This window comes from Peromyscus leucopus, chromosome 2 (assembly GCF_004664715.2).
Source record: "Peromyscus leucopus breed LL Stock chromosome 2, UCI_PerLeu_2.1, whole genome shotgun sequence".
Lineage (NCBI taxonomy): Eukaryota > Metazoa > Chordata > Mammalia > Rodentia > Cricetidae > Peromyscus > Peromyscus leucopus.
In genome coordinates this window covers 32,200,166-32,227,682 of record NC_051064.1, presented here as the reverse complement: position 1 = coordinate 32,227,682, position 27,517 = coordinate 32,200,166, and the positions used below count along the sequence as shown (strand labels likewise).

The window sequence follows — 27,517 nt, the reverse complement described above, 5'->3', positions numbered from 1 at the left end:
GAATTTGCTAGTTTGGGTGTTTATATTTAAAGCTTGAATTAATTTTTATCTGTTTTTTGCATATAAAAGGGATGATCCAAATTAATTCTCCAGTTTTCGATATACATGAATGAACTCAGAAACTTCCTGAGGACATATGCTTCATAGATTTTAGGAGGTGTGCTAGACAATTTTCCATTCATCTGCATGCCCAGTTTATATCCAGTGGCTTTGATAATGTTTTGTAGTGAAGTTGAAATCAGTGCCTGGGATTCTGGAAATGTAAAATGAAAAGCAATTTCACCTATAATATCAGCAATAATTAAAGGATACCTTATCAAAAAGAAAAAAAAACAATAAAATGAAAGCTGCCAAACATCACTGGAAGAACTCAAAGAGGATGTAAATAAATTCTCTTTTCATATTACTTGTGTGGTTGTGGTCATTTTAGAGTCCATGTAAATTCAAGGACACTTTCTTTTTTGTTGTTTTTCAGTGGAGAGGAACACAGCCAGGCTTTGCTCTAGGACTTGTTAAATCCAGCCTGAGATTTTCTCTATTTTTTCCAAAAGAAAAAAAAAGTATATAATAAAATTTCATTGAATTAATATAATTATTGTTAAGATACTGATCCTGAAATAGGAAGTAATAAAAGTCAACTACTAAAAAATGCTGTCATATTTCTTTACATTTTCATTAACTTGTTTTGATGACATTGAATAGCTGTGTTTTATGTTTTTTTATGTTTTATGATACTAAGTACTTTATTTTCATTTATGATATTATAGTGGAATCATTTTTAAGTAACCTTTCCAGATTGTCTTAGTCCCTATTATAGTGGAGTTTCAATCTTTCACTATTGAGGATGATGTTTTATTATAATTTTAATATTTATCAGTTTATTGGTTATAATGGTCCTTTTTCTCACTATTCTTTTGGGTGCATTTATCATAACTAGATGTTAAATCTGAACAAATATATTTTTATGTTTCAATTGGGTTAAAATATATGTGCTCTGTGGGTGTTCATGTGTATATGTGTGCATTTCGCAAGCATGTGGTGTGTGTGTGTGTGTGTGTGTGTGTGTGTGTTGTGTGTATGTGTGTGTGTGTGTGTTTGGGTCTAGGTTTATGTGAGTAATGTTTCCAGGCCCTGGGGTGGAGCAACCTGCCTGTGTTCAGCAAGTGCTCTATACCACTGCTTCCTGAATTGTTGTGCCTATATACATGGCCAATACTCATTTACAAATAAAGTTTCTCAGAATATTTTCCAGACGTAAATAATCCAATTATGAAACTTTATAGTGTACTATTAAGGACAAAAAGCTCTACATAAAATATTAGTCCATTTCTATAATTGTTTCTAAAAAGAAAATAATTCAAGGTATAGTTTTACTAATGTTCAATGAGGTTTCTGGTATGTGATGTTTAGCAGTCAGATCTGTCTGCATATCTAACTTGCAATCATTGTGGGGAAAGAAACTGTAAGTTTGGGAGTGTGTAGCAGATGCCATAGTGTGTGAGGTGAGGCTAGTGGGTTCAGGCTAACGTTATAACAATAGAGTAAGAACAGAGTTTCTTTGTAAATGTTCTCAAAACTTCCTCAAAATATATTCATTTTTAAAATTTTCTTTCAGTTTTACATTTTAAGTGACAAATACTAGGAGGTCAATGTGTACTGTTGGAGGAGATTTTGATAATTTTTATAACTTTGTGCCTAAAGTTATCTTATTGCATATTTCATGTTTATTGGATAATTAAAGGGAGTTTAAAAAGTAAGAAAAAAGCACATATAAAGTGTATAAATTATACTACAAATAATCTATAGTTTAATATAAATGTATACCATATAAACCTGATATTGAAATTTCTCCATAAATCTGTTGGGGAATTATGGATTTAATTAGTATGTATACTGTTGCATATGTTTGTCATCTTTGATCATCTAATATCCTTTGCTTTTTCAAGGGTGTGTCCATGCATTACTTGAGAGGAGATGTCTCTGGGGATTTTATATTTTTATGATATAACTCATTAAACTTTTTAAAGTAAAAATTACTCTGTTTTAAATGCTGACTGAAAATACATATATTATACTATATTCCTATGTTGTCTTGAATATTAAAGTAAATTGGCTGTTCTATGATTTCATAGTATATTGAAAACCTACCTTCCTCAGATTCATTACTTATAAATAAAAAAATTACTAATAATTTTTTTAAAATTTTTATATATGAAAACATGACTTCCAATTAAATGTTTTATGTGTATTAATTTTAGAATGCTGAGGTACTTTTTTGGTATAGCATAACCCACTCTAGGACATATTTTTAAGACAGGTTCTAAATTGGCTTGGCTGCTCTGGAACTCATTGTACAAAATAGGCTAACCTTTACCTCACAGAGATCAATCTACCTCTGCCTCATGAATGCTGGAATTAAAGGTGTACACCACCACACTGGATCATATAAAATCACTTTTATAATTAGATCATCAGAAATATTCAGGGAAAGTTTTTATCATTTTAATTCTCATTGATTTGTTGATTAATTTATCATTGCAGATCAAAAAAATCAACAGAAATTTCCCTGTAAACCAGCAGGTAAGATCAAGTAATACTTGAAACATTAACTCATACTTCTTTTTCAATGTGTCTTTTATAGAAGATAATCTTGGTGCCATCTGATTCTTATATAAAAATAATTAGTACTATAAGCCATCTTCAGGGAAAATTAATTCATGACATTAATTTAATATATCTGCTTCACTGAATACATTCAAAGTAGGTTTTAAAGGTATGTAATTCAAGACAAAAACCACTTTTGCAAAAATATTTATATTGATTTGTGTACAATTCTGAAGAACTAGATCTAGTAGTTCTATAGGATAACTTTAGTATACCTTAGGTCAAAAATTATTTAATGCATTTTGCCTGTATATGTTCTGGTGCATGTAGTACATTTAGAGACAAGAAGTGGGTGTCATGGCCCTAGAACAGGATTTTAAGATCTGTATTAGTGCCATATGGTTGCTGGGAACTGAATCCTGCTCCTTTGGAAGAGCAACTGCTCTAACTTCTCTCCTGTCTAGTATATCTTAATTTTTAAAGACATCCTTTAAATTGATCTCAGTACCTAATACATTGACAGACTTCCAGACAAGTTTAAATTAATGAATAGAATGAAAATAGTATCAGATTAATCCAAAAGGATAATAAACTCATTGTTCTTAATATCAACTTCAATTTATAGCCATCCTTCACATTCTAAGCATGCATCACTCTTTATAGGTTAAAAGGTTTTAATTATATTTTATTTGCAAAATTTGCAGTCAGTTTTCTGATATGCAACATTTTTATAAAAAGATAATTAGTTTCTAAGTTTATTTTGAATATTAAGTATTAAATCTATATCTTTAATAAATACCCTTATTATCATGAGAATTGCTAAATTCTTTTATTCTATAAGAATTTTTAAAATTTTTTTGGGGGGTTTTTTCAAGACAGGGTTTCTCTGCTTAGTTTTGTGCCTTTCCTGGAGCTCACTTGGTAGCCCAGGCTGGCCTCGAACTCACAGCGATCCACCTGGCTCTGCCTCCCGAGTGCTGGGATTAAAGGCGTGCGCCACCACCGCCCGGCTTAAAATTTTTTTTACATACTAACCACAGATCACCCTCTTATCCTCCCTCCCCATCCTCCCTAGCCTTCCCCACAACCTGCACCCCATGCCCTCCAAAAGTGTAAAGCCTCCCATGGGCAAATCCTGCTACATTCAGTTAAGCAGGACCAAGCCCCCACCCCACATTCTCACATCAAGAGTCCCACCATAGGTAATGGGCTCCAAAAAGCCAGCTCATGTACCAGTGATAGATCCTGATCCCACTTCCAGGGGCCTCTCAAACAAACCAAGCTACTCAACTGTCTTCCACTTGCAGAGGGCCTAGTCCAGTCCCATTCAGTCTCCACAGCTATATGTCTAAAGTTCGTGAGTGCCCATGAGCTTGGTTAAGTTGTCTCTGTAGATTTCCTCATCATGATCTTGACCACCCTTGTTCATAAAATCCCTCCTCCCTCTCTTCAACTGGATTCCCAGAGCTTGGCCTAGTATTTAGCTGTGGATCTTTGCATCTGATTCTATCAGTTTGTATGAAGGCTCTAGGATGACAATTAGGGTAATCTGCAACCTGATTACCCAGGTAGGACAGGTCAGGCACCCTCTCCACTATTGCTAGTAGTCTAAGCTGGGGTCATCCTTGTGGATTACTGGGAATTTTCCTAGCACCAGATTTCTCCCTAACCCCATAATGTCTCTCTCTATCAAGATATCTCTTTCACTGCTTTCCCACTTCATCTCTTCCCCCAGTTCGAGTATTCTGTTTCCCCATGTTCTCATCCCCCATCCTCTCCCCTATGTTGCCGCTCCTCATCCTTCATTTACTCCAGAGATCTCATCTATTTCCCCTTCCCAGCATGATCCATGTGTCCCTCTTTAGGTCCCCCTTGTTAGCTAGTTTTTCTAGAGCTGTGGGTTATGGTCTTGTTATCTTTTGCTTTACATCTAGTATCCACTTATGAGTGAGTATATAATTATGTTTGTCTTTCTGAATCTGGGTTACCTCACTCAGGATGATATTTTCTAGTTCCATTCTTTTTCCTGCAAATTTCATGATGTCATTGTACATCTAAGTAATACTCCATTGTACATATGTGCCACATTTTCTTTATCCATTCTTTGGTTGAAGGACATCTAGGTTATTTCCAGGTTCTGTCTATTATGAATGATGCTGCTATGAACATAGTTGAGCAAGTGTCCTTGTGGTATTATTAAGCATCCCTTGTATGTATGCCCAAGAGTGGTATCATTGGGTCTTGAGGTAGATTGATTCCTAATTTTCTGAGAAGTCGCCATAGTGATTTCCAAAGTGGCTGTACAAGTTTGCACTCCCACCAACAGTGAAGGAGTGTTGCCCTTGCTCCACATCCTCTCCAACATCAGTTGTCATTAGTATGTTTTTGATCTTAGCCATTCTGACAGGTATAAGATGGTAACTCAGTGTTGTTTTGATTTGCATTTTCCTGATGACTAAGGATGTTGTGCAATATAATTGCTAAATTCTTAAACATAACTTGTTCTATGAACAACAGAATTTTTTTTTAGTATAGACTATGCTATTAGTGATGGTTCTGGCCAAGACTAGCTCATTAGCTGTTTGTAAAGACAATAGTATGAAATAGCTCATGTTTTGGAATATTCTGTGTGTCCACAAAGATCTGACACACATCATACACTCTTGCTAACACTAAAAGGGCAACTGGGGAATCCTAAGAAAGGGAGAATTGTTCTTTCCCAGAAAGAGCCCCTTCAAGTGCTTATCCAATACAAAGTGATCAGTCCTGAGATCATATACATAATACATACAGGTAACATTATAGCAACTGAGAAGACTATAGGTCTGCATTTAGAAATATATATATATATATATGCATGTATGTGTGTATATATGTGTATATATCCATATATGTATATGTGTATAGATAATAATAAAAAGAATATGAATTTGAGAAAGTTCAAGTGCATACATGGGAAGAGTTTGAGAGAGAAAAAAGAAAGGGGAAGCATAATTACATTATAATTTCAAAAATTATATATATATATATATATATATATATATATATATATATATATATAATAAATGAAGTACCTGAGAATCATGGCACAGGCTTTTAATCCCAACATTGACATTGGGGAAATGTATATTGGTAGTTCTCTGGGACTCATTGTCCTATAAGCTTATTTTATGATATGAGCCTCAAACCAATGGATACCTTGCTTCAAAATCTAGACAAGTGGCTTTACTAAAAGAACACCTAAGGTTGAATGGTGTCATTTACATGCAGCTGCACACATGCTCATATATAAAAGCACTTATAGGATAAGCAACAAAACTGTTTGATGCTATATACATACTATTCTAATATGCATTCATCAGCGGTAGCCATACATGTGAATTAGTGTGTGTACTGATTCATTTTCCTGTAGTCATGTGTCCGCATAGGGTATAGAAAGAGATTTACTTAGCTCATAGTTTTAAGACAAGGCATCCCATTGACTCAGCCTATGTGGAGGGTATGCTTCTTTACATGATATGGTGATAGATGATGTCACTTCAGGAACAGGATTATGAGTGAGAAATAGATCAGCCTTGCTTTTCTATAATAGCTCTGTCAGAAGAACTAATTAGTACCCAAGGAGAACTACGTCGATTGATTGCCTTTGAGGAAGTGGTCTCCAATGACTTAATTACTTTCCATAGGTTCCAAATCTCAAAGAATTCTCTGACCTCTCAATAAGCTTTTTGCATTAAGACTGGGGGACATACGTGTACCTATTTAATTCAAGGTAAAATTCACATGGTTTTTCTAGTATTTGATATTACTGATAATAATACTGATGTTTCATTTCAAACCTCAGCATCTCAAAACTTTATTCTCAAAGAAGATATTCTAATCTATTTTCCAAGATTCTGAAAAAAACAAATGAGAGCTAACAGATTTTCTCCTTATTATACTTCATTGTATGAAGGAATGATTTCAGAAAAAAAAAAAACCCACTGGTTTGTTCTCCCACCTTTATCATTATGTAGATAGGAATGGTACCTCTAAATTTTGACAATGTGGAAGTAAAACTTGGTACCCACTCCAAAGGATTTGTGGTTTCATTCTCAGGCAAATGTGAGCAGCTATGACAAAAACATGGACTGAGAGTCCCTGAATGCTTTGTAATGTCATAAATCAATTCACTTGCCAAATACATTACTGAACATTTGGAATGCAGGTTACAGGAAAGCCAGGAAGTCTCTGGTACAAATCTCAGACAATATTGATGACTTTCTTAGCTTCTGACTTGATGGAAACTCCTGGTTTGATTAATTAATTAAATTCACAGGTTTAACCTGATAGTCATAAGCTATATTAGATATAGATCTGAGTAACAAATGTCTAGGAAGAAAATTAAAGATAGTTGGAGATAATTTGACGGTGAATGAACAATATTCCAACTCTCTACAGTCATGACAGTCTAATAATGTCACCCTTCAGAATCTGTAGCACAGACTTAGAGTTTTCAGTAAATTGCAGATCTCAAAAAGAAAGCCTAAAGAAGAGAGGGAATTGCTGTGTAATAAAATGGGAGCCACTTGAGGAACTGAGATAAATGCATGACATCCCACGTGCATTTAGTGTTCACAATGAATTTCTGTCTTAGCCTTGAACATGGTGAATTGTTTTCATCTCAGTGTTTTCATAAGTTGATATTCCTGTGAAATTTTCAAGCTTAGATTCAATGTAAGTCTTTGTTGCATATGTGTGTGTGTGTGTGTGTGTGTGTGTGTGTGTGTGTGTGTGTGTGTGTGTGCTCTTAAAATGTCTTTTTGGGAGAAATGTAATTAAAATGCTGCCTCCTATTCCTGAGTTTCCACCTACTAGTAAATAAAATGAGAAAAAATAACTAACTCAAGATAGTTCACGATTACAAAGTCAAATTTGCTTGTAATTTCATTCTACACAATTTTTATACCCATCAAAGGAGCTCAAAAAAGAAGAAAAAAATATAAAAAAGCCAGAGCCCTTAGAGAGAAAGTAGCTGTTTCTCAGCAGAGACTGCTGAAGGGCTCTCCATTACCAAAGGGTTTTCAGGATTCGTCTCTAACCCAGAGCTTTGAAGCAAAATTTATAAGCCACATAAGAAATAAACCATGCCATCTAGAGCAAAAGATAAATCCATAAGCTAAATTATTTAACATGGACAGGACTTGGCATCAAAATGTGCATTTACAGATGATACAAATAGAATATCAAAACTTGAATAATAATGATAATAAAAAACTACAGACCATTATCTAATTGCATACCCTCAATTGTTGTTACTGCCTGGAATGACTTTGTGTGCCTTTTGGGCTCAAGCTGTGTTACCTTGCCATAACTTGGTTTAACTGGGTACATCCACCCATCTGTCTCTTTAGATTGTTCAGGTTCATTTAGGAAGAGAACATCCTGACATTCAACTCCCATGAATAATGGGGAAGAAGGCAGATGTGTGGCTAAATTCAGCAGTGGTGCACAGAGTATAAGATGAGTCATGAAGCTACCCCAGTGCTTCAGAAGGGAATGTGCATATAGTCTAGTAATCACATGAAAATATTCTTATTTGACTATTCATAAGCACTTTGACACACATTCATAGCTGGGAGGCAGCAGACTAGAAAGGAAGGTTGCCAACTTTGAATAGATGAGAGATCAACAATTAAAGGGCACCACAAAAATTTATTTTTGGTACTGCCAGGAAAACAGAAAGGAGTGAGCACTTTGAATTGTTGGCTTTGCTGTTAGAAGCAAACCTGTTTTTTAAAATTTCAGTCAAAAATGATTAGAATCAACTTGTCATGAATGTTGAATCCATGGAGGTATGCAAGTTTAGGGAACATCTATTGAAAGCAACCATTAACACTGAGAGAACAGAAAGCCCTGTAGTGCTGTGGTTTAATCTAGTACAACCTGCTCTTTCTATGATACATAAATCATTGTATTTCCTCCCAGGTACTGTGTGCATCAGCCTTTCATCCTGTTCCTGCACAGTGGTTTTTGGTCTATGACTGCGCTAATATTCACATATGTGAACACTTGATAGTGAGCATTTGCTCTTCTGCAAATCCAAATAATTCTGCCTAAGCTTTCTCTGACATGACATTTGCTTTTTATTCTTTTTGAGTAATGGAAGGAGTGGCTGGATAGATCATATCAGAAACACATGTTTAGTGTTTCATAAGTTATAAAACTATTTTGCAAAGTGTTTAACTTTGACTATCTACATCAGCAATATAACGATAACCCTGTGGTACAGACAGCTTTTAGCATTTTAGCCACTCTAACACAGTGTGTTCTCTGCAAATTTGCTTTTCCCTGATGAGTAATAATGTTCACCACTCAGTTATGTGCTTATTTAACATCTGTATCTCATTTTCTCTAAGATCTCCAGTCAACATGTTATTGAAAATCAGGAGTTCCTAATTTTATGAGAGGTCTGACTCTCTCTTTTTTTTCTTTTTGTTTTTTTTTTTTTTGTTGTTTTTTGTTTTTTGTTTTTTTTTTTTTTTGAGACATGGTTTCTCTGTGTAGTTTTGTTGCCTGTCTTGGATCTTGCTCTGTAGACCAGACTGGCCTCGAACTCACAGAGATCCACCTGGCTCTGCCTCCTGAGTGCTGGGATTAAAGGCGTGCACCCCCACTGCCTGGCTAGGTCTGATTTTCAAATGTGTTGGCATACTATAAGCAATATGTTTGATGAATCTTTGTCTATCCAAGGATATAAATTTTCAATAATAGTATTTTCTAGTTGTTTTATAACATGATTTTCAAAACATTTTACATATGATGTCTTGAGATAGAACTTTTCATTAATTCATTTTTTTCATTTAAAATGATTTTCCTAAAATTTACTTTCTATTTTCTGACATTTTTGTATAATTACATTATTTCTCCCTTCCTTTTCATCCTTCTAAAACCTTTCTCATATTCCTCATTGTTATTCTTCACATTTGTGGCCTCTTTTATCATTAATTGTTGGCATATATATTGCATATATATTACTAAATATCTAAGTACAACCTACTCAGAATGACTAATGTTGCTTGTATATTTATTTTCAGTGTTACAATTTGATATTGGATAACCAACTGCTAGGCTATTTCCTGGAAAGAGTATTTCTTCTGAGCTCAATATTCCTTTGTTACCTTTATAAAGACACATTTTTTCAGATTGTTCCTAGAAATGATGCCAATTTTGTAAATCAGTGTTTTCAAATTTCACATTTAGGTCTCTAATCCTTCTTGATTAGCATCCATGTTGCTGGAAAGTACTTTTTCCATGCTACTGGAGGAGAAATGTAATCATCCCTGCCCAACAATTACAAATACTATGGCCAATAACAGTGACCTACATGCAAGATATACTGGTGCAACAGTGGAATAAGTATTCTGGGAGTAAATGACCATTCCATTTTTATTGGTTTTATAGAATACTCCATGAGATACACATGACACTGCAAAAATGGCCAACAACCTGAGACTAGATGGATCATATGCTTAGAAGAAAATCAATTACTATTATTCAGGTAAAGGAACAGCAAAAAATGACTCAATGATACACACTCCTATATATAAATTGGTCACTTCATCAGTCAACCATCAGAGAAACTTCTTATTGCAGTTTATCATAATTAATGGTAAAACATACAATACAAGCATATTGTATGAAAAAAAATTAAAATATTTCAAGGAGTTTAAAGAAGACACAACAGAGAAATGAAATTAAGGAGAATGAATTTAATATAATAAACATGTGAGTAGTGACCAAAGAAGCACAAACATAAAGGTGATGAAAATGATGAAGAAAATTCAGGGCTTAAAACAGAATTCAATAAAGATCGAAACATTAAAGAATGTTCATGCTGCAATGAAGATGGAGTTGAAGAACCCATGAAGAATGAATTAAGCAGAAGGAAACAGAATATCAGTACTCAAAGATAAAACAGAGGAACTAGATTAAGTAAACAAAGAATATGAAAAAGATATTTAAAACACAAAAAAGAAACACACAGAGAATGTGAGACACAATTAATCTTTTATCTTTTATATTACTTTGAAGAGACCCCATGACCAAGGCAAGTCATAAGTATAAGTTTATCAGGGATCACATTTTCAGAGGGTTAGAGTCATGGCAGAAAGAATGGCAACAGCAGGAATGATTCTACAACAGTAGCTGAGATCTTATATCCATGATCCACAAAGCACAAGGCAGGGAATAAAAGGGAGAGAGAAAACTGTGGTGTTGAGGGCCCTTTGAAACCCCAAAGACTGCCCCTAGAAACACATAGGATTTTGGCTAGAGTTGAGGTTCTGTGGTAATTAACTGTAGTTATATATTTTATGCTAAGAAAACTTCATAGATATGTTTTTTCCAGCAATATTTCATTTGTTTCTTGCCCAAATTGTTTGAGTATTTTTTTTGGTGGTGTTAATCAGCTAATGGCTTTACCATAGTCCTTGTGGAATCATGGTTGTGGAGTCCTGTTGTCTTTTTGAAGATTTCAAAGTCACTGTTAGGCGTGGTCATGGTTCACTGCAGACTTTTTTTTTTTTTTGGTGCCTCCTCTGTGGTTTAGAGCAATCACAGTATGATAAATGTCTGTCTCTTAGAACCATGAATGTTCTTCCTTAGAAGAGAAACTCTTCACAGCAATTTCTCCCCACCATTTGTCTTGCCAAACTTTTCCAAACTGACCTTTGCTGATGCTTTCTTGTAACATGATGGTCCTGGCAATTCTTCTCTGAACCAGCAGCAGTAAACCCTTTGTCCTAGGTAGCAGCATCACCGCAGTCACCAACACGATGAGAAGGAGCTGGCAATGTGGAGCAGTAGTCACTGCTTCCATGGTCCCTCCACTGTTTGTGGCTCAGTCCGGGCCAAAGCTTCTCCCAAGCCTCCTAGGCTGGCCTCAAACTCGGGATCCTCTTGCCTCTGTCTCCTTCAGCAAATCCTGCCAGCATGCACCACCACAAACGGCTGAGTGTAGCTTGGGCCTGAGCTGGGGCTCATAAGGTCACAGGCAGACAGCTTTTTCATGGATTTGTAACATGAACGTTGTGCGCCAGATGTAGCATGAATCTTAAAGGTTCTTCTGAACTGGAAGATCAGAGAACAAGCCACAGCTAGCCTCACCTGGTCAACTTCTCAGCTGGCCTTGTTTCCTCAGACTGGAAGCTTCTGTGTCCTCATCCCAATGGCTCTCAGCTGAACTGCTGCTCGAAAGCCTGAAGCTTAACCAGTCAAATGATTAACCAGTCAAATGCTTAACCAGCCACATGCTTAACCAACCAAAATGCTTCTAGTTTCTGGTCCTCACACCTTATATCTCTTTCTGCTTTCTACCATCACTCCCTAGGATTAAAGGCTTGCTTTCTGGTATTAAAGTCATGAGTCACCATGTATGGCTGTTTCCAATGTGGCCTTGAACTCACAGAGATCCCAGGTGGATTTCTGCCTCTGGAATGCTAGGATTAAAGGTGTGTGCTATCACTGCCTAACTAGTGGCTTTTCTGTTCTCTGACCCCAGATAAGTTTATTAAGGTACACAATATTTTGGGAAACACAATACCACCACATTGAACTTCATCAGAATTAAATTACAAAAAAAATGTGGGCTTAAAACAAAACAATTTATTTCTTTGCAGACTACAAAGAAATTGTGAAGAAACATTTGACCATCTTATAGTCTGGAAGTTCTGGGGAAAAAAAAAATCTTTCAGTGATATATAACATTTCAATTTGCAAACCACAGTTTGTGTCCTTTACTACACCACAACAATTCAGAATTTTCATGAGCCATACTTCTTCAGGCATGTTTAAAATGATCATATACATGTGGGATTTCCAAATGTTTTTCTGTTCTTTCTTTATTTTCCCCATTTTAAATGTTTCCACTTTGGTGAACAGTAGGATTTCTGACTTTTATCTCTGTATCTGGCAGCTCTAAAGAAACATTTTATCATCTCACACATCAAGAACTTCTGTTTATTGTCTCATTCACTCTGCTCATGTATTAATTCTGTTCATCTTCGGTGGGATAAGCAAAATAGCACTGGAGGGCATTTTGAGTCAGAGTAAGAAGAAACTTGGCAGAATTCAATGTTTGAAATCTTCAGGGGGAATGAAGTCAGAATCAGTGTAAAGTTATCACAGTGAGACTATTATCAGAGACACACTGTGACATTCTGTTCAGTGAGGTAACATTGGTATAAGATTTTGCTATAAGATTTCAGTCTTGAAAAAGACTGTTTGTTTTGCAGTGTAACCTCCTTGCTCCTTAATATCACCATATTTTGTAACTGACAGTATTCAGTTTAAACATTGTGTAATTATAGCTAATCTCTTTGTGAGTTGACTCTTCTCTTAGCAAAAGTTATTGATTGAAGTCATGTTCCTGGCATTAGCTTTACAAAGGACAGCCAACCAATGGTATCTGAGTGCCAACTAAGTTGTCTACTGAGGGCCAACTAAGGAATTCAAGAAAGTGTGAAGACACTAATAGAAACAAGGTTGTCCCTATGTCATGTGTTCTTGGTTTGTTCCATTTAAAGAATCTTCAGTTCTGCCCCCCCCCCAAAAAAAAAACAAAATTCCTTGAGTATTTAGATTACATTAGGAAGAAAAAATGTATTTTTTAACCATTATTCACAATTTATTTGTTAGGCAACAAATGAGAACTAGAGTCTCATTTGATATCTTACTGTAATTCCCATGTATTTTCCTCTCAGCACCATGAGTCTCTTTATTAACCACTGTTCACTGAAAAAAAAAAAAAAAGCCTATTTGACCAAGGCTGAAAGAATCTCTGTCTAAGGTTATAAACAAATATTTAGGAGTGAATTTGACAACATGATCATTTATCAAGATAAGAGTATGTTATCCTTATGGCCTGTGACCTCTCCAGCCAGGGATCAAATCCACAGAACCAAGCATGAATTTTATCTGGATGCAATAGAGCAAGGTTAGTTACCCTTGTGGTCCCCATGCCACTATTTTACCAGTTGGTACATCTTGTCAGACAGTATAGTATGCAGGGTCCAGAATGAGTAAATACACTGATAACTTTCACAAGCCCACATTGACTACATATATACTCCCAGGAATATGAAAGCTATTCAGCATGGAGAAAATATCTAGCCTGATTCTTTTCATCCTGCCTTTATTTGGTAGATTTTCTTTTTATTACTCTCAGTGTATAGGTGTCTTTATGAGTGAGATGCTGTCTTAATTGACTTTCTATTGCTTCAGTAAAGAACATGATCAAAAGCAACTTGAATTGTATTATATTTGGAATGTAAGCAAAAGGATACATTTTTGTGTTACAGCCAAGGGTAGTCAGGACAAGAACTCAGGAGGGAACTGAAGACTGGACTGTAAAGGGATACTGCACAAGGACATTCTCCCCTGGGTTTGCTCAGCTTACTTTTTCATACAACCCAGGACTACCACTTGTAGTAGGATGATTGCTCCTTCAGTCATCAATCAAGAAAATGCCCCCGTAGACTTGCCGACAGGACAATTCGACAAAGTTATTTTCTCAATTCAGGGTTTCTTTTTCCATCTAACTCTAGATTATATTGAGTTAACAAAAAACTAACCAACATAAATTAATACTTGAAGATAACAGATATTATTTTTGTAGAATTTTAGTTCAACCAGATAGTATGCATCTTTATTGATGAGATAAGGCCATTTTCCATTGAGATGATGATGATCATCATCATCATTATTAATATTATTTTATTATTATTATTATTACTATTTTTTTTTTGCTTTTACAGACAGGGTTTCTCCATATAACAGATCTGGCTGTCCTGGAACTTGCTCTGTAGATCAGGATGGCCTTGAACTCACAGAGATCTGCCTGCCTCTGCCTCTACCTCCTGAGGTCTAGGATTAAAGGCATGTGCCACCACTGCCTAGCTACCTTTGAGATTATTGAGTGATGCCTTCTAATTCCTGTAATTTTGTGGGCTGTTTCTCTAACTGGTTTGATCATTTGTTTTCACATTCCTCCTTCTTAGTAGAGAGGCTTTGCTGTCGTGTTGGATTTCTTCTTGTCTCTCATTTTTATAATACTCTACACTTGAAGTTTATTGATTGAGACACTTCCTTCCTTTTCTCCATACAGAATTCCCTTTAGAATTCAGTGCTGGGCTAGAGGTTCTGAAGTATCTTAATTAATGCTTGTCTTAAAAACAAAACAAAACAAAACTTTGTTTCTCCATTTATTTTAAAAGAGAGCTTTTCTGGATAAAGCAATCTTCGTTGGCATATCAACGTTTAACTAAATCATTGTGTGCTTTTTTTCACTGCTAGAGTTGATAATGAAAAAAATATTATTGTGGTGTTTTTGCTTATGTAAGTAGTTGGTGTTTTTTTCCTTTACAGATGAAGGAACCTGCTGTGGATATCATTCTATATAAATAAAACACTGATGGCCAGTGATCAGGCAGGAAGTAGGTTGCCAGGCAGGAAGTAGGTGGGACAAGGAGAGAGGAGAATATTGGGAAGCGGAAGGCTGAGGAGAGAGACACTGCAGCCACCGCCATGAGAAGCAGCATATGAAGACGCTGGTAAGCCACCAGCCACGTGGCAAGGTATAGATTTATAAAAATGGGTTAATTTAAGATAAAAGAACAGTTAGCAGGAAGCCTGCCACGGCCATACAGTTTATAAGTGATATAAGCGTCTGAGTGATTATTTTATAAGTGGATTGTGGGACTGCGGGGCTTGGGGAACCTGGAGAGAAGCCCTCCAGCTACAGGAACCCTTTCCACTCTGAACAAAATTATTTAATAAACAAAATAATTACAGAACTAATTCTCAGGGACTATAAAAATTAAAACATTTCTAGAGGAAGTAAATGAGAACATTCTTGTGGTTGATCTATTGTACACCCCAATAAACTTATCTGGGGGTCAGAGAACAGAACAGCCACTGTATTAAACATATAGATTAGGCAATGGTAGCACACGCCATTAGGCCCAGCACTTGAGATCATATGTCTTGCTTGGGAAAGACAATTGCCTTTAATCCCAGGAAGTGATGGCAGGAGGTAGAAAGGTATATAAGGTGAGAGGACGAGGAATTAGAAGCTTTTTTAAGCTTTTAGGCTTTTGGCAGCAGTTCAGCTGAGATCCATTCAGATGAGGACTCAGAGGCTTCCAGTTTGAGGAAACAAGATCAGCTGAGAAGGTATTGAGGTGAGGTGGCTGTTGCTTGTTCTGCTTCTCTGATCTTTCAGCATTTACCCCAATACCTGGCTCTAGGTTTGTTTTTATTAATAAGACCTTTTAAGATTCGTGCTACACATTCTTTATCTCCTGCATCAAGGGTGCTGTGGCTTTATATGAGAAAATTCAAAGGCCAGAGAGTTGTTTTTTCTTCACAGAGTACAAAGAGTCACAAAGAGTTTGAATATGTGAGTAATGTTTTCCTACTCTTGTATTATTTACCTATTTATTTATTTGATTATTTATGTATTTAGAGACAGATTCCCATATAGTTCAAATCAGCCTGGAATCATTTTCTTGACGAGGATGACCTTGAACATTTTTCCCCTTTTGCCTCCACCTCATGAGTGATGATATTATAGTCATGCACTAGCATGCTTGGTTTGTGGTCATTATTTTCTTAAATATCAGTTCTTCTTAAGCACCACTGGTGGTCTTGTTGGTATCACCTTTGTATGCTGGCCTAAGCAATATTTTTCCCATACTATGGAATAGTTTATAACATTTCATTGAGCTCATGAATTAACAATACCAACTCTAAATGCTCTAACCAAATGAATTTCCAGAGAATAGTTATATAGACAAATTAGTAAAGAACACAAAACTCACAGCAGAATGTATTTATGATTTTAAGAACTGGGAGCCTAGGACAAATGTTGATTTCTTCTTCGTTTATTATTTATTTAAATATGGTTTAGTTATTTAAAGTGTGTGATACATCCCCCATTGATTCCTGGAGGGAAACACAAGTGATTAATGACAGAGCCGCACATAGTAAAAAATGTTTGGCTACCAGGTATAGACGAATTTCTAAACAGTCTTATTAAATAAGAAACACAAAGCCAAATACAGGGGTGCAAGCTGTAGAGATCAGAGCAATCACTGCCAACTAACCTTAGCTCACCACATCGCTATAGCTTCCCAAGAGAACCTCTTCCTGTCTAACCTGCACCTTTACTGCCTTGCTGTTCTGCCTTCTCATTGGCTCTTAACCCAGTCACTTCACTTCCTCATCACTGTCCATCTATACAGACCTCCAGGTCTCTATGGTTGGTACTGGGATTAAAGGCATGTGTCGCCATGCTTGGCTGTGTCCTTGACCACACAGAGACTCTGCCTGCCATGTCATCAGATTAAGGGCTACCACTGCCTGACTTCTGTTTATGGTTCACTATGACCTCTGATCTCCAGGCAAACTTTATTTATTAACACACAAATAAAATATTACATTTCAGCACAAATAAAATATCACCACAAGGACCCATGCTCTCTTTTGTGATTTAATGGGTTAACTTCACACTCCACAGTGCTGCTGCTATAGAGGTATGTGAGATGCAGGATTTCCTTTCCAGTTCCTCATGATGTAGGCACTAATACAATGCTAGTATTTTCTGTATTTTAATAGTCTAGCTCTTAGCAGTATCTGAAGTATGAAAAGCATAACTCAGACTGTATAACTAATATGTTAATTAATCTGTCCCAGGAAATACTTTCAAATGAAGTCCTGGAAAACAGAACCATAGTGCTGTTTAGAAATTTTAGTTTCAATAGCAGTTAATTTCATTAGCATGGTATATGCTGTTAACTGAAGGACAGAGATAAAAACCCACAAACATGTCTTAAACTATATTTATATGTATGGTTATACTTGAAGAGTAAAGGTGAGTGGAGATTTGGGAATTGGCAGAATGTGTAATGCAATAACAATCATGCTAAAGGTTTTATTGTTATCACCTTTTATCAACTTAAAATATATCATAAACTATTTCCTTGCAGGAAAAAAATGAGAGTACTAAGTCAAACATAGCTGTGAGGTAAATACTTTAACACCACAAAACATAAATAAATTCAGACCTTGTAATCTGCAGAAGGCTTTTATGCTCAAAGAGAATATATGTGCATGTGACCAGGGAGGGCTAAGTTGTTAGTTCCATAAATGCAGAATGAAGTTGTGGTACATATGCCACTAAGAATGGCACAGAAAAGGAGCAGTAGAGCACATCCGAGCCAGATCAGCATTGAACTGTGGTATATGAAATATGAAAGAAAAGCAGGCTTAGTTATAAATTATGCTGGAAAAATGAAGAAAGGGGCAAGTAAGAGTTAAAAACTTAGCAGGAGGGGAAAGGTGGAGAACCTGTGCTTTGTCCTGGGTTTGGTGGTTCTTTATCACAAGTAGCATGGAAACTAGACAGGCTAATTCTAAAGTAAAGAAAATGAAAATATGCTACATAAAAGAGACACTACAGGCTCACCAATAGAGAAATATGCCATCATTGTACAGGGAAGGGTGTTGATCCATGTTTCAATGAAGGAAGCAGCATGATGTCTGTGAAACAAAGACTTTAGAATGTATGTATCAATTCACTGTAGAGTAAAGAAAGCCCACATCTGTGTCACAGCTGGTTCTGAGTGAAGATTTTACTCTTTTCTTACCAGTTCTCAGCCAGAACATTGACCATTCTTTGCGTAACACCTGTTCATTCTAATTTCCCTGCCTATACCTCTCTGTGCTTCTGCTTATCAAATGGAGTATAGCTATTCACATGTCTCCACTGTTAAAATAAGAAGTACAGCAGTTTGACAGTTTTTCCTGCTGGTGTCATTTCTCAGTTCATCCCCACAAAATTTATTGTCATATCTTTTTTTTTTTTTTTTTTTTTTTTGGTTTTTCGAGACAGGGTTTCTCTGTGTAGCTTTGCACCTTTCCTGGAACTCACAGGAAACCAGGCTGGCCTTGAACTCACAGAGATCCACCTGCCTCTGCCTCCCGAGTGCTGGGATTAAAGGCATGCACCACCACTGCCCGGCTTATTGTCATATCTTAATCCCTGCTGTATGAAATGACAAGAAATTTAAGAGGTATAGTGATCTATTCCTGTGAACAGGCACTATCTGGTTTGCATTGGCTACTGAGAGAGAAAGTTGTTGAAGGGGGAGGCCACCACTTGTGTTTTACCTATTTCCATGTCTGAGAACACATGTATATATATATATATATGTGTGTGTGTGTATGTATGTATATATATGTGTGTATATATATATATATATATATATATATATATATATATATATGCTGTGGATATCATTTTATATAAATAAAACACTGATGGCCAGTGACCAGACAGGAAGTATAGGCAGGACAAGGAAAGAGGAGAATTGGGGAAACAGGAAGAAGGAGGGAGAGAGACTGCAGCCACCGCCAGGATAAGTAGCATGTAAAGATGCCGGTAAGCCACCAGCCAAGTGGCAAGGTATAGATTTATAAAAATGGGTTAATTTAAGATAAAAGAACAGTTAGCAAGAAGCCTGCCATGGCCATACAGTTTATAAGTATTATAAGCATCTGAGTGATTATTTTATATGTGGATTGTGTGACTGTGGGGCTTGGTGGAAGCTGGAGAGAAGCCCTCCAGCAACATATATATGTGAAAGCAGCAAGAAAAAGACCCCTATACATATATATCAGAATATATATATGTGTGTGTGTATATATAGAATAATATATATATATACATATATATATATGTATATATATATATATATATATATTATTCTAGGTCCTGTACTAACTAGTCTCAGGTTCTTGGTCACCCAATCACTGTTGGGTATGGGTTCCATCTCACAGAGTGGGGCCAATTCAAATAAGATATTAATTAATTATTCCCATGAACTTTGCTCCATCATTGCCCTGGTGTATCTTGCAGTCAAAACATCATTGTAGATAAAAGGAGTGTGACTGGGTTAGCTTTTAAGTTTCTCTTTTATTAGCCTTCAGAGAACTTCACTGTACCAAAAGACTCTATGCAGGATGAAGACTCTATGCTTGACTTCCCCATGTTCATTGAGCTGTATAGCTGTTGTCTTCAACAATGGAGCAATGCTATCTGTTTGTAGAGAGTAATCTACTGTCTTGGCAACAACTGGGGTTGTTTGACATTTTCATGGGATACCTTTGGCCAACAACTCAATTAGATTAAACTCAATCCAAGCAGAGGAAGCCTTATTTGATGACAAAATATGGTCTGCTAGGACTCTTTCTCCCTCATTATTTGGCAATTTCATTTAAATCACCTTCATATATATGTATATTTTAGCAAACTTCTACTTATTTTATTAGGTTTTCATGCTACCCCTCAAATGGCCTTTAATTTTAGCTATCTTTCCCTGAATTCCCTCCCTTGACAACATCTCCCCTTCACTCCTTATTTGATAATCCCAATTGAGCTGTCCCATTCATCCATAACCATCTCTATTCTATTTCCTTTCATAGGAAAACCTATCTGACCCCCTAAGTCTCTTACACTATACTTAACCTCTGTGGTTCTATGCATTATAACTTGTTTAACATTGACTTCAGAAGTAATATTCACATATAAGTGAATATATACCATATTTATCTTTCTGGGTCTGGGATACCTCCCTTGGGATATTTTTTCTCATTCCATCCAGTTGCCTACAAATTTCATGATGTAATATTTTAATGGCTGAATAACACTCCATTGTATAAATGTACCATATTTTCTTCATCCATTCTTCTATTGAGAAACATTTAGGGGTTTTTCCCCAATTATGAGCTATTATGAATAAAGCAGCAATGATGGTTGAACAAATGTCTTTGTGGTAACTCAAAGCATCTTTTGGATATATGTCCAAAAGTGGTATACCCAGATTTTGAGATAGATCAAATCCCTTATTTTTGAGGAACAACCACACTGACTTATATAGTGGCTGTAAGTTTGTACTCACACTAGTACATGAGTGTTACTCTTACTCCACATCTTTGCCAGGATGAGCTGTCATTTGTTTCATTGATCTTATCCATTCTGAGAGGTATAAGTTGAAATTTCAGTGCAGTTTTGAATTGCATTTCCCTGATGGCTAATGATATTAAACAATTTTTTCAGTTTATTTACTATTTCAGTTTCCTCTACTGAGAATTCTGTTATATTCTGTGTCACATTTTTAATTGGGGTATTTTTTAGTTCTTTATAAATGTTGGATATTATCCCTGCATCAGATGTTTAGTTGATAAAAATCTTTTCCAATTTTTTAGACTAGACTTTGTTCAAGTGACTGTGTCCTTTGCCATGCAGATTTTTGGTTTCATTAGAACTCAATTATAAATTGTTGACCTTAGTGCTTTGCTAACAGTTTTCTGTTTAAAAGGTCTTTTCCTACATCAATGGGTTCTCGACTGGTCCCCATTTTCTCTTCTATCAGGTTCTGTGTATCTGACTGTATGTTGATGTCTCTGCTATATTTGGAGTTGAGTTCTCTACAGGGTGATAGATATAAATATGTTTGTATTATTCAACATGCAGTCTCTAGTTTGACTAGCAATCATTTGTTGAAGATGCTGTCTCTTTTTCACTGAGTATTTCTGGCTTGCTTATCAAACATCAGATGTCCATAGTGTACGGATTTATGCTTGAATCTTCGAGCCAAATCCATTGATCGATGTGTTTGTTTTTGTGCCACTATTATAGTATTTTTATTACTGTACCTTTTAGTACAATTTGAAATCAAGGATAGTGATAACTGCCACGGGTCATTTATTATTCAGGACTGGTTTAGCTATATGAATTTGTTTGTTTGTTTTGTTTTACTATAAAGCTGAAAATTGTTTTTTCAAGATCTTTGAAGAATTGCATTGGAATTTTGATGGAATTACCTTACATCTATAGATTGCTTTTGGTAAGATGAACATTTTGCTGTATCAATTCTACTGACCTTGTGAGATCTTTACGTCTGCTGAAACGTTCTTCAAATTTTTGTTCAATGTCTTCAAGTTGTTAACATATAAGTTTTTTTACTTGCTTGGTTAGCATTACCCCAAGATATTTTATATTATTTGAGGCTATTGTGAAAGGTGGTATTTCTCTGATTTCTTTCTCAGTCTTTTTATCATTTGTATGTAGTATAGCTACTGATTTTTATGGGTTAATTTTGTATCCAGCTATTTTTTAAAGTATTTATGAGCTGTAGGAGCTCCCTGTGAAAGTTTTAGGGTAATTTTTATATAGTATCATATCATTTCCAAATGAAAATACTTCAAGTTCTTTCTTTCATGTTGTATCTGTTTTATCACCATCAGTTAGTTGCCTTATTGCTCTAGATGAGACTTCAAGTACTATCTATACTAGATATGAAGAGAATAGACAACCTTGTCTTATTTGTGACATTAGTGGAATTAATTGTTTTGAGTTTCTCTCCATTTAAGTTGATGTTGACCATCATCTTGTGGTAAACTGTTCTTAATATATTGAGGATTGCCCCTTGTATTCCTAATTACTCCTGGACTTATCATGAAAAGGTGTTGGGTTTTGTCATTTTCCTTTTCTGCATGTAATGAGATTGTCATTGTACTTTTGTCCTTAAATTGCTTTCTATGATGGATTTCATTAACATACAATTTCTGTATTTTAAATCATCCCTGCATCTCTGTTATAAAGCCTAATTGATAAGAGTGGATAATTTTTTGTTGTGTTCTTGGACTTTGTTTTCAGATTGTTTATAGAGAATTTTCCCATCTATGTTCATAATTCTCTTTCTTTGTTGGGTTTTTATGTGGTTTGTGTTTCAGGGTAAGTGTGGATTCCTAAAATGAGTTGGGTAATGTTCCTTCTGTTTGTCTTTTGTGAAATAATTTGAAGAGTATTTGACAATAACTCTTCTTTGAAAGGCTGGTAGAATTCTGCACTAAAAGCATCTGATCCTTGGCTTTTTTTGGTTTGGAAACTTCTAATCGTGGCTTCTATTTCAACATGGAATAAAGTCTGTTTAAATTGCTTATCTGATGTTGATTTAACTTTGGTAAGTAGTATGCATCAAGAAAATGATCCATTTCTTTTAGATTTTCAAATGTGGTTGAGTACAAATTTTAAAGTATGTCCTTATGATTCTCTGGATTTCTTCAGTGTCTATTATTATATTCCCATTTTCATTTCTAACTTTTTAATTTAGATATTGTTTATCTTTTAATCAGCTTGCATAAGGGTTTGTCAGTTTTATTGGTTTTCTCAAAGAACAAACTCTGCTTCAGTGATTCTTTGGAACTTTTGTTGTTTTTTTTTTTATATTTTATCTATTTCAGTCCTGATTTTTTTTTTTTTTTAAATTTCTTGCCATCTACTACTATTAAGTGTGATTTCTTCTTTTTTGTTTTAGGGCTTTTAGGAGTTCTGTTAAGTATGAATCCTATTTTTTAATCCTTTCTGTTACTCTTTGTTTTTTGTTTTGCTTTGGTTTTGGTGGGGAATTTAGACCACTGATGTTGAAAAATATTAAATGAGCAATGTTTATTGATTTCTATTATATTGTTGTTTTTGTTGTTGTTGTTTTTGAGATGGTGTGTGATTATATGTGTGAACATGCTTTCATGATTCCCCTCTTTTGATATGTTGGTCTGGGATTATTCATTTCCTGTGTTTTCATGGGTGTGGTTAACTTCTTTAGGTTGGAGTTTTCCTTCTAGTATATTTTGTAAGGGTAGATTTGTACATAGATATTGCTTAAATTAGATTTTATCACAGAATGTCTTATGTTCTCCCACTATTGTAATTAAAAGTTTTCCTGGCATCTGTGATCTCTTAGAGTCTGTATAATATGTCCAGGCCCTTTAGTGGCAAAGTACAGGTCCAGCAGGGGTCAGGTTCCAAAGAGGAGATGTGGAGTTTGCAACTGAAGGAGACTGATATGATGTGAGAGTGATCAGGAAGGCTGCTGCTTCATTGAAAAGAGTTTACACATTTATACACAATTATATATATATATATATATATATGTATGTATAATTGCACTTATGATTAAATGAGAGTGGGAGAAATAGGGTTTGTGAGCTGGAGTGGAGCTTGTAAACAGGAACTGAGGGAGCCTGACAAGTTAAAAGGCACAAAAGTTGAGTGTTAATAGAAGGACCACAAGTTCCTCTTGCCAAAGATAGGGAAATTAACTCCATTTGTATCAAGCAGGTACTTTCTTTGAACCCCTAAAGAAATGGCTTTTGTTTAAATGGTTGACCTTAGGAAAAAGGACTTTCTTGAGGCACTAGACACTCCATTAGAGAATATTGCAATTTTTGTATGATTTAGTTTATCCAAATAGATAAAGCATAAAGTGAACAAAAATGAAGCTAGACAAATTTTACGGTGGACCTTAGTAGACCTTAGAGATTTATACATTTTGATTATCAAATAAAACTTATTTATCAAGCATATGTTACTTACATAAATTTTCAGGCAGCTTGGTGATAACTTGTGTGGGAGTAGGTAGAGTTATCATGCTATATGGTTTCATGGTGGGTAGATTTTTTTTACAAAGAAGTTTTTTAAAGAGGCTGCCATTGTATACATCCTCATCCTCCACTGAAGTTGACACAAAATTTCCCAAAGGAAAAGGTATAAGAGAATTCCCATAACATATAGTGAGAATCATTAGAAATGAAAGTGAAAGAGTACTGGAGAATTGTGATCCACGATGTTGAAATGCTGGAACATTTTCAGTCGGCAATGGTCTCCATATAGTCCATGCCACTTCTGGCTTCCAGAGTCTCCATTGAAAAGTCAGGTGTTATTTAATACATCTATTTTGGTATGTTATATGGTATTTTTCCCTTGCAGCTTTTAATGTTCTTTCTTTGTTCACTACATTTAGCTTTTGATTATAATGTACCAAGGGGACTAGCTCTTCTGGTCCAGTCATTTGGGTGTTGTGTATGCTTCCTATACCTTGACAGACATCTCCTCTAGTTTAGGATAACTTTCTTCTGACTTTTTAAAAAATATTTTCTGTGCTTTTGACCTGGGTTTTCTTGTCTTCCTCCATTCTTATTAATTCTGAGATCTGCTGTTTTCACAGTGTCCCAGATTTACTAAGTGTTTTGTGCTAGGAGTATTTTAGATTTAACATTTTCTCTTTTTTATTTAAAATTTTTAATTCATTTTGCATACCAACCACTGATCCCCCTCTTATCCCTCCTCCCTCTCTCCCCAGCCTCCCCTCCCACTCACCTCTCTTCTCCTCCTCCACAAGGATAATGCCTCCCATGGGGAGTCAGCCAAGCCTGAAACTTTCATCTGAGGCAGGACCAAGTCCCTCCTCACTGCATCAAGGGTGAGCAAGGCATCCCACCATAGGTAATGGTTTCTAAAAAGCTAGCTCATGCACCAGGGATAGATCCTGATCCCATTGCCAGGGGCCCATCAAATGAACTAAGCTACACAACTGTCTCCCATTTGCAGAGGATCTAGTCTGGTTCCATGCAGGCTTCACAGATGTTGGTCTAAAGTTTCTGAGTTACCACGAGCTTGTTTCAGTTTTCTCTATAGATTTCCCATCATGATCTTGACCCACCCCTGTAGCTAGAGTTTTCCTGCCTTGTCCATAGTCAGGACAAATCTTTGTCACCCGCCAGTCCTACAGCCACTCAGACCCAACCAAGTAAACACAGAGACTTATATTGGTTACAAACTGTATGGCCATGGCAGGCTTCTTGTTAACTGTTCTTATAGCTTAAATTAATCCATTTCCATAAACCTATACCTTGTCACGTGGCTGGTAGCTTACCGGCGTCTTCACATGCTGCTGGTCATTGCAGCAGCTGGCAGTGTCTCTCTGCCTCAGCCTTCCGCTTCCCAGAATTCTCCTCTCTCCTTGTCCCACCTACTTCCTGCCTGGCCACTGGCCAATCAGTGCTTTATTTATTGACCAGTCAGAACAGACCATCCCACAGCACACCCCCCTTGCTCATATAATCCTTCTTCCCTGTCTTCGACTGGATTCCTGGAGTTTGGCTGTGGATCTCTGCATCTGCTTCCATCAGTTAATGTATGAAGGCTCTAGGGTGACAGGGTATTCTGCAATGTGATTACTGGGGTAGGTCATTTCAGGCACCCTCTCTACTATTGCTAATAGTCTAATTTGGGTTTATCCTTGTGGATTCCTGGGAATTTCCCTAGCACCAGTTAACATTTTCTTTGACAGAAGTATCCATTTATTCTATTGTGTCTTTAATGCCTGAGAGTCTTCCACCTCTTGTATTCTGTTGTTGAGTCTTGCCCTGTAGTTGCTGTTTGAGTTCCTAAAGTTTTCATTTTCAGATTTCTCTCAGTTTTTGTTTTCTTTATTTTTTTCTGCTTTCAGGTCTTCAACTCCTTTATTTATTTTCGCTGTTTTTGTTTTCATAGATTCCTTTATGGAATCTATTTAGATCCTCTTTCAGAGCCTCTATCATATTTATAAAGGCTATTTTAAGGTCTTATGCATCACAATGCTCAAGGCTTGGTTTGGTAGATTTTTGGGGGTCTAGTGAAGATGTGTTGTCTTGACTGTTATTGGATGTATTTTTACTGGCATCTAGGCATCTGGGTTTGGAAAGATATAATTCTACATGAGTGGGTTGAGTTGGTTGTTGAGTGGGTATTTTGTTTCTTGATTTCTGTTTCCTCTCTGGTTCTTGGGAAACTATGGTGGTTGTGTTGCCTGGTAGGAAATTCTTCTGGGATCCTGCTAGTTGTGTTCACTGGGGATTCCAACACTGGAGGTTGGTTTGGGTGAGCTGAAGCAGAAGTGAAAGCTGCAGTTAGCCCACCTGCTTTCCTGGCTGAAGTCACCCTCTCTGTCTTTTATAACCACACAAAGACTAAATTAGAAGTTGGATACCCAATGCTCAGGGAACCTATCATATAAAGGAACATACTCTATGTACTGAACACAATATGCTAATTGTCATATTTTGTGATGCATAAAGTTTCTTGGTTGTGAATCTAGAATACTGTACTTGTATCCACAAATGTGCAGGAGGCTAATTTTTTCACTTGGTAATTCTTTGATTCATCCTGGCTTATGAGGTAGTAAGACTGTGCTGGGCATGAAGAATTGGTCTTTTAGATAAAAGAAAGTTGATAGTCTAGATAAGTAATCTGACCTGAGAGAAATCAATAGGCAACAGCAACAAAATAAATGATCAAATTTGTTGAATAGCTAGTCCATAAACTTCTTTATTTCCTGCCAATAAGTAAATTCATAGGACATAGAACAGCAAAAATTAGATCTAATGATAACCCCAGGGAAGGGTTTGGGGTTTCTCACTCCTTCTCAAATGGTTCTAACTCTTCTACCAATGCATCATTCAGAAATAACTCATTTTGTCATGGACTTGGCAGAAAGTTGTGACCTTACAAATCATTGTTGCAACTATGCTCCTGCACTGAACTTTTAAATCCTGGGAATTCAGAGACACTGAATAACAATAGGAAGTATGTGAACTCAATTCAATTAATGTGGGAGTCAAGAATAGGATAGATAAATGGTGGTACTATAAATAATTAATTACAAGAGCCAAGCTCCAAAATGCAGCAAAATATACCTTGTTCATAGCACACAGTGAGATTTCCATCCTGTGTGATCACTAATCATTTCTCTGTCTTTTCTATAGACCCACATTACCAAGAGAAAATGTTACTGGATGAGAATCTATGTCCTCAAGAGGTTTAATATAAAATTACCCAAACATAATTGAGACTGTGGATAGGTATAGGTCTGATTATTTTGTTCTTTCTGGTGCAAGTTTCCATGCTTTCGTTCAACTTGTCCATTTTGGGAGAAAGAGTGCCTAAAAAAACACTAGGACACATTTTCAGGGAAGGGGTAGGATCTAAGTG

The 27,517-nt window shown here is 36.0% G+C and overlaps 1 protein-coding gene across 11 annotated transcripts in view; it reads left to right on the top strand.

Moving 5' to 3' along the window:
• Sntg1 (syntrophin gamma 1) overlaps positions 1-27,517 on the top strand; it is a 741,147-nt gene that overhangs the window by 573,046 nt on the left and 140,584 nt on the right. For 10 of the 11 annotated variants that reach the window (XM_028855136.2, XM_028855144.2, XM_028855146.2 and 7 more), the window contains one exon: positions 2,542-2,580. The exons of the other annotated variant lie outside the window; for it this stretch is intronic. In XM_028855136.2, the coding sequence (XP_028710969.1) occupies positions 2,542-2,580 (39 nt within the window). The remainder of the gene's footprint in view (positions 1-2,541; positions 2,581-27,517) is intronic. 11 annotated transcript variants of the gene reach the window in all.